Below are 9,058 nucleotides of genomic sequence, written 5' to 3'. Positions count from 1 at the left end.
GACATTTTGAATAAAAAAAGAATTGTTGTTGGTTGGGTTTCCAAGTTTGACGTTTTTCATCCCCTCTCTCATCAAAACCGCATTGAAAATCCCAGTCAAATAATTTCCTTCCCTCTCTCATCAGATTTTCTAATCATCCAAACCCTCTCTCTTGAAACCCCAGAAAAACCCAAATATTCAATATCTTCATCATCATTCATCGTCTTCATCATCCCTGATCTGCAAATATATTCAATATCTTCATCATCATTATTCATCGTTTTCATCAGAATGGGCAAGAAACAAATGGCTAGAAGGACATCGCCGAAGAAAGCAATGGATGGTATGTTTTTTGTTTCGGGATGTTGATTTTTTTTAGTAAACCGAATAAACAATTTCGTCTTCATCATTATTCATCGTCTTCATCATGTTTTTTGTTGAATAAAGCAAATGTTTATTTTTTATTAATAAACCGAATAAACAGATTGTTGTTGATTAGAATGTGAGTATTATGACATTTTCGTCTTCATCATGATTGTTGTTGATGATTAAAATGTGAGTATTATGACAAAATCGGATTAAACACTTTGTCGATTATGGTTTAACATATTTTTTGATGAATAAACGATCGATTAGGGTTTTACAATTATTTTGTTGTTGAATAATGCATGCATGTAAATTTTTGGTTGAATAATTTATTGTGTTTTACAAAATCTAATATTTCCACTATTGATGGATGAGTAGGTGATAAGAAAGGTAAAGGGAAGATTGCGACGCAGAAGGGAAAAGAAAAAGAGAAATCGGGGATTTCCTTTAGAGATCCGGTGGATACGCAAGAAAATGAAGAGATTGATGGTTCAGAGGAGATTTCAGACGAGTCGGAAAACAGTGAGGAGGAGGAAGGCAGTGGTCAGGAGGAGGACATGGAAGACAGTGATCAGGAGGAAGAAGGAAGTGATGAGGAAGATAAGCATGTGAAGGAGTCAGAGGATGGGGGTTTGGCAGACGCTCTTGAAAAAGTCGTCAAAATGGCCGCTGCTCTTGGTGTAAAGAAGAAGACGCAGGAAGAATCATCCGTGGTAAACGGTAAGCTTCATATGTGACCATTTTATTTGACGAATGTGATCAATTGAACTGATAAATGTGCCCTGGTTAGCGTTATGTGGCTCTGTGAGGGTGAATTGAGGTAATATTTACAGGGTAACAGATATGCATAAGACTTATCACAATTTTGACAGTTGTAGAATGTATCCACATTTGTTGTGATGAATAAATGTAACTGTTTGTTAGGCTGGTCTGAACTAATATTGACAGGGTAACAGATATGCTAACACAAGGTGACATATTTGTCATCTTTAAAGTGTGACGACATTGTCTTGTGCTGAATAAATGTTAAAGTCTTAACATATCCTTTTGGCATGTATATGCGATGAAATGTGACCATCTTAGTGAAGGGTACTTAATTGAAACTGGTAACATCATCTGTATAACACATGGCGACATTATTAATCATTATTATGTGGCCATTTTTGTTGGATATTGTGACCATCTTCGTCAAGACTACATATAGCAACATCTGTATAAAACATGGTGACATTATCAAATGTATATTATGTAACAACTTTTCTTGAGAAATGTGACTACCTTGATAAAGCCTAAATATCTTAACATGGTAACATAATAGACAATAGAGGAACACACATGAATTAAAATCATAACATCTATAAAAACATGGTGACATTATTAAATCTATATTATGTGACCACTTTTGTTAAGAAATGTGACTATGTTGGTGATTTGTAAATATGTTAACATGGTAACATGATAGGCACTAAATGATTACACATGAATTAACATCATGACATCTATATTTAAAGTGGTGACATTATTAAATCTATATTATGTGACCACTTTTGTTAAGAAATGTGACTATGTTGGTGATTTGTAAATATGTTAACATGGTAATATAATAGACATTAGATGATTACACATGAATTAACATCGTGACATCTATATTAAAAACGGTGACATTCTTAAATCTATATGATGTGACCACTTTTGTTAAGAAATGTGACTATGTTGGTGATTTGTAAATATGTTAACATGGTAACATAATAGACATTAGATGATTACACATGAATAAAAATGGTGACATTATTAAATCTATATTATGTGACCAGTTTTTCGTAGAAATGTGACTACCTTGGTGAAGGCTAAAGATCTTAACATGGTAACATATGGTGATATTATAAAATCTTTATTATGTGACCATATTGCATAAATGTTAACATGGTAACATATACTTTAGCATTCAGCTGTAACCATCTTGCCTTATAGTACACATTCAAAAATGGTTATATTATTCTTCAGAGATGGTTACATCTGTAATATGTTGTGTGGTTACCATCTTACATGTAAATATGTATGTTTGTGTTTGGGGAGATTTGCATGCTAAAATGGTAACATAACTAGGCAGTATGGTGGCATGTTTTTGAAATTTGCAAATTTGACCAATTTTTTGCACCAGATTCTCGAAAAGTAGCAGCTGTTGTCGAAAGACCGAAGAAGATGGAGGTTGGTCAGGGATCGAAGAGAAAGTTACCCGAGGGGGCAGTGGTTCAGAAAAAGAAGCGACAGAGGAAGGAAGGAACGTATGTTAACCATCGAATTGTTTCTCTTCATGTTACAGTCTTCACTTCATGTTACCCATGTTATCTTTTTTCTTTAACGAGTAATTGTTTGTGTCCTATCATAGGAAAGTGAAGGCGGTCGAGGGACATGGATCACCAGCGTCCCTGCATTATGTCATACAGCATTTATCGTCAGCTCAGAGGAAAGATGTGGAAGATATTGGGTTCGGAGGTCTTCTAGAGCTGAAGGCGTCTAAGTTTATTCATACCATGGTTGATTGGTTGTTGGAGCGCTACGATACGCACACTAGGTTGATGTTATTCAACAGGTTTGATCGTTTCTCAATCAGTAAACATGATGTGTATGATGTCTTTATGTTACCATGTGGGGGTGAGGATGTGCCAACTAATAATGACGATAAGGAACTATTGCACGGATGGAGAGAGAGGTTCGGTGCTTTACCAAACAAAGAAATAGTGTTGGACAAGGTTCGGGGTGAGATGCTGCAATTGGTGGAAGGTGGACCAGAATTTAAGAAAATGTTTGTCTTGTTTGCGATGGGATCGTTCTTGGTCCCAACCGTTCACAATCGTGTTGACACTAGGTTGCTTGGGGCAGTGGAGGATGTTCTGCCGTACCAAAGGCTGGATCGGGTGCTCTTACATCTTGGATCGGTTTGACTTTTCTGTTGAATCATGGAAAGGGAACGACTCCAAAAGTATTGGGGTCGCTTAATGTTCTTTCAGTTAGTCTACTTTCACCGAATGATTTGGAGGGGTGAGCCTGAGGCCAGAAGACTGCCCTTGATACAACATTGGCCGTATGAGGCAGTGAAGAAGCGAGTTAAAGAGGAGTGCAAAGCTTACACCATCCATAAGGGCTTCGGGATAGGGGTGTTGGACCTGACCACGTATCCTATATCCCTTCATCTGGAGAAATCATTCTACAGACTACCGGTTGAAGGACTTGATCATGTTCCCCACCCTATCAGGCAGGAAGCGGCTCGTCCGAGGCCAAGGGATGTAGGACTGTGTCTTTCGCACTACCAGATGACCTTCCTTCAGATGAGGATCTGCGCCGTCTGTACAATGACGTAAGTCCGACGACATCCATTTATGTTTGTTGCAGTCTGAAACTTGATAGCATGTTATGTCTTGAAATCTTTGAAATTGTCACATTTTTGATAAAATTGCGCCCATTCTGGTTTACTTATGAAATTTGACCAATTTAGTTTTGATATGTAGGAGTTGTGTTAGAATGAAATGCCACATCAAGTTCTGTGTATTGTTTTCTATAATGGGTGACATTTTGGCAAAACATGGTTACATTATTATGGAATATTAACATGTAGTGTGTCTTTAAAGTATAAATGGTCACATTTTTACTTAAGATGGTTACTTTCTAATCAACTTTGAAAATGTGACCCTGGTAGTTGTGATATGTAGGTGTTATAGTATGTAATGTGTGGACAGGTAGTGTGTCTTTAAACTATAAATGGTAACATTTTTACTTAAGATGGTTACATTCTTATATCCTTTCAAAATGTGACCCTGGTAGTTCTAATATGTAGTACTTTAAGATTAAAATATGACATCAAGTTCTGATTGTTTTTTACTATGAAGGGTGATATTTTGGCAAACCATGGTTACATTATTATGGAATATTAACATGTAGTGTGTCTTTAAACTAAAAATGGTCACATTTTGACTTCAGATGGTTACTTTCTGATCTACTTTCAAAATGTGACCCTGGTAGTTGTTATATGTAGGTGTTATAGTATGTAATGTGAGGACATGTAGTGTGTCTTTAAACTATAAATGGTCACATTTTTACTTAAGATGGTTACATTCTGATCTACTTTCAAAATGTGACCCTAGTAGTTCTGATATGTAGTTCTTTTAGATTAAAATATGACATCATGTTCTGTTTGTTTAATACAGTGAAGGTTGACATTCTGATAAGGAATGTAACCATTCTTATGGACTGTGAGCATGTGACCATCATCGGTCAGATATGTAGGTGTTGTAGTATGAAATGGGGGAGAAAGTTGTCTGTGGGTATCTGTTTAAAATGGTTACATTCTGACTTATGATGGTTCCATAATGATTGACTGTTAAAATGTGCCAACGGTCGTTGTGATATGTAGTTTCATTAAGTACAGAAGGTTGTATGTGTTTAAAACTCAAAATGGTCACAAAGTGACTAAATTTACAGACATTCCTGTGGACTGATGACATGTTACCATATTAGATGTGATATGTAGGTGTTTGTTGAGCATTTAAAATGGTGACAATCTGTCTAAAGTTGGTTACATTTTGATTCAATGTTAAAATGTGAGCATAGTAGGTGTGATATCTACCTGTCTTAAAAAGTGATATTAAAAGCTAGGTATGTTGTGCCAATGTTCAATGTGTTTAAAAAGTCATATTTATCCATGTACAGGAGCGAGTACTGAAATGGTACCAGACAAAGAGGAACCGAGGGTTGATTTCGCGCTTACATCGTGAAGTGGCGGCGAAATGGTGGCGGATCCTCCATTGTCTCAGCAGGTGCGGGACAAAGCGAGCGAAGATGGTGAAGCAGCGGGTGAAGTGGAAGAGACCTTTACGCAGAAATTGGATGGTGACCCCGCATTCTATGCCGACTTTATTGCCATGCTTGATCAGGTGGACCAGGCTTTAGAGAAGGTGGTTCTCCCGCCCTCTTTTTCCTTGGGGATAGAGGACATTGGCACACAGAGCTCGGGCCGCTCGTACGAGCTCGGTACACTCGTGCTAGAGATCGTCCACAAGGTCTGGTTAACACCAGCTCTAAGGATGTCAGCCGTGCCCAACCCCGTCCAGTACCAAAGCCTGGGGGCGGTAAACCGAAGAAATGAAGTGGGGTCGCGTTAAGTTAATGTAACTGTCGGTTGTTAATAATGAAGACTTTTTAGTTTGTCGTAGTGTTAAGGATGTGTTATTTTGGGACTGCACTTTTTGTGCTTCGGGGTGTGAAGGAACGTGAAAACAGTCCTTGTTTTGTAAGCAACTACTGGACTACCTGTCCTATGACCTGTTAAGACTCGTGTGGTGACCTTATTAATAGTAATGTAGTTATAGTAATATGTCCCAATTTTATTAACAGGTGTTATCATATAATAGACAATGTCAACAATCATAGTGCCATATGTCAGCAATCATAAGCCATATGTTACCATTTGTAACTAACATTATAGTTCCTGATTTATAAGGTAAAAGGGTAACATTCTACCTTAAAATGACTACACATCTCTGCTTTATAAAATGTGTAAGAGCTTTTTTAAAAAACATTATAGGTCCTGATTACAATACACAAACTTTATGAAATGGTCACATTATAGACAATGCCAACAATCATAGTGCCATATGTTACCATTTTTATTTAAGTTAAAGGGGTCACATTTTAAAATGATAACATCTGTGCTTTATAACGTGTCAAAACGTGTGTAAAAAACACAACTTTATAAAATGGTCACATTATACACAATGGCAACAATCGTAAATCCATATGTGACCATTTTTAAGTAAGGTAAAAGGCTCACATTATACCTTAAAATGATAACATTTGTGCTTTATAAAATATGTTACCATTTATGTGAAGATTTGATATTTAACCATTTAAGTAAGGTAAAAGGCTCACAATATTGAGTCCTCAAATGTGAGCATGTTGTTTGATGTGTGTTAAAAATTACAAGAAGGGTGACAATTAGCGTAAATATGGTTACATTCTTATGGTTTATACACATGTGACCATATTTTCATGATATGAGGGTGTATGTTGACAACTAAAAAATGGTGACATTCATACTTAAGGTAGCAACATTTTTCAAGAAAAAGTATAAATATTTGAGTATGAAAAAAATAGTGAAAATGACATATCTGAAAATATTGAGTCCTCAAATGTGAGCATGTTGTTTGATGTGTATTAAAAAGGATGACAATTAGCCCAAATATGATTACATTCGTGTGGTTCGTACAAATGTGACCATATTTGCATGATATGAAGGTGTATGTTGAAAACTTAAAAATGGTGACATTCATACTTAAGGTAGCAACATTTGTAGAAGTTGGCATCGAATCGTAAGAGGAAACCCATATTTACAACAAAAAGATACATGTCCACAGGTAGAAAACAAACAACATAACACTGAAACTTAAAGTCAAAATACTTAGTTTATGACTACAAATGGTGACATTGATAGATAACTAAGAATGTCACCACCTTGTTTCCTATTTGTGACCAGTTTCTAGCATCATAATATGGTAACATGTATGAACGCAGATATTTCAATCTGATTTCATATATGTTACGACTTATATGAGAACACTCGTCACCCAAAATAAACCGGTCTAACAAACAATCTATATTACCCAAAAAGTTTCCCGAAAATATGTGACACGGCTATGTCATGTGGGCGAAGTAGATCAAATCGGGCGTGGAACAGGTGTGTACATGGTACTTGCCTTGTTCGATCGCTTTTTAGCCTTCTTCTTAGGCCCCGATTCCTTTTTTACGTGCACTACGACCCTTCGTCGTACAACGTCTTTGGATCTAGAGTTGGAGGCCCAGGTAGGGTGTACGTTGGGTAGATCTTCATTATGTTGCTCTTCGTCCATCGAGTTTGGACAACAACAACTGCACTTCCTCATTGGCCTTCACGCACAACTTCTCGAAAATAAGTCTAGCTTCAAAACATTATGGCATTCTTGATAAGATGGTTTGTAGCAATCAACATTGAACGACGCCAATTTATGGCGTCATTGGCGGCAACTTGCGAACGTCGCTTGGAAGAAGCCTCTCCCAAACAGCTTTCTTGGAGAATTTAGTCCATCTACGTATTATGTACCTGTTGGGTATCTCCCCAACGAGAATGCATGTGGAGGACCCGAATTATGTGATTTGCAAAACATACCCATAACCTGGAACTTTCGAATCGCATTCAATTAATCGATTAGAGCAATCATAAGTGACATGATGTGCCCCCTCCTCGAAGCGACGGGTGGACGCGATACACCAACAAAGGGTCATCAATCGGCAAGTATGTCGCACGAGTTCCCATTGCAAGAGCGAATTCTCTCTCGAAAATGCGAAAACGACTCCACAAAGTATAAACTTGAGATGCATGAAGCAACAGGTCAGCAAGAGGGTAAACGGAGGTGGGCGTGGATCTTATGCCGTTGAATTCTTTCCGCTCCTCCTCACTTCTCCATCTTCTCACCATGGTTTCAAATATACCAAAGAAAGCAGTCACCGACGTGGTCTTCGAAGCTTGAAAACCCATGGCATGGTTTGTGCTCTCGCTCCTCTGAGACGACAATAACCCGGCAGAAAAGAATTCATTGTTCAATGCAGTGCTCCATTTAGCTCTATGTTTATATAGTCTCTTAAACCATGGATGGCCTTCTAACCCATAGTCTTTCATCATTTTGCGCCAAGTTTCCTCAAATTCTGATTCATTGAAACAACCATTGAGACATTTGTTGAATAAGTTCTGGAACGGTCGATCACCCTTTAATTTCCCAAAGTGAGAGATTGCGTTTTGCTGAATGTGCCACTGACATAGCCTATGTCTTCTTGTGGGATAAACTGTGATCATGTAACCATTACTAGTGAAAAATGTTACCATAAAAATAAAAAATAAGATGGTCACATCGATCGTTATGGGTTCACACGAAATGTAACCATGTTAAATAATCGATAATGTAGAAACTACGGCATTTTATAGGTTACAAACATATCAGGGTTACATTTAGTAGTTAAAGTGGTCACTTATTGCAGATAAAATGGTCACATATATAGGTTACCATTTTGTTGAAATAAATTGATCACATTGATGCATATATATGTTATCAATTTAACCCTAAATTATTGAATTACATTGTTGTGTAAGCTATCAACATTTGTAATTGAAATAACTTTGTCACCACCTGAACTGATAAATGTCCTTCCTTTTACCAGGTTTCTCAAATTTCAATTGTCATTGGCACCAGTTTTAGATTTTGGACACTTTGGATAACCCTATGTGTCAATATCTTATCTGAGACAACATTTATTAGTGAACATGGTATCATCTGGTAAATTTCGTACAATGTTAGTGTAAAATGCTAAATATGTAACCACATATCAGGTCCATACAAGGAGGAACATATATCAGCACAGGTGGCGACATATATTAGAATTACAAAAAGTTGGTTTCTTAGAAAGTAATGTTGATAGTTTAAAGATTAGCACAAATTTGGCGACATATATCTTGTTGAGATAGCAACTTGTTCATTAAGAACATAAATGTTGATAGTTTAAAGCTTAATGTAAGCAGTACAAGGATGATTTATACAAAGTGTGAAACTCTAAAACTGGTGACAATGTGCTCAATTTATCTGCAAAAAGATGGTAAACTATATATGTGACCATTGTATACGCACTATGT

At 36.9% G+C, this 9,058-nt stretch overlaps 1 protein-coding gene across 1 annotated transcript; it reads left to right on the top strand.

Annotated features, from left to right (window-relative positions):
- The first annotated feature begins 202 nt into the window (after window positions 1–202).
- LOC141630439 (uncharacterized) lies at window positions 203–5,117 on the top strand. Its single transcript, XM_074443261.1, has 8 exons — window positions 203–322; window positions 724–1,065; window positions 2,507–2,630; window positions 2,735–3,263; window positions 3,357–3,703; window positions 3,855–3,931; window positions 4,551–4,616; window positions 5,053–5,117. Exons 1-8 carry the CDS (start codon window positions 271–273, stop codon window positions 5,115–5,117), a joined length of 1,602 nt encoding a protein of 533 aa, XP_074299362.1. The 5' UTR covers window positions 203–270.
- The last annotated feature ends 3,941 nt before the right edge of the window (window positions 5,118–9,058 follow it).

The sequence above is a fragment of the Silene latifolia genome, chromosome Y, assembly GCF_048544455.1.
Source record: "Silene latifolia isolate original U9 population chromosome Y, ASM4854445v1, whole genome shotgun sequence".
NCBI lineage: Eukaryota > Viridiplantae > Streptophyta > Magnoliopsida > Caryophyllales > Caryophyllaceae > Silene > Silene latifolia.
This window is presented reverse-complemented; position numbering and strand designations above follow the sequence as displayed.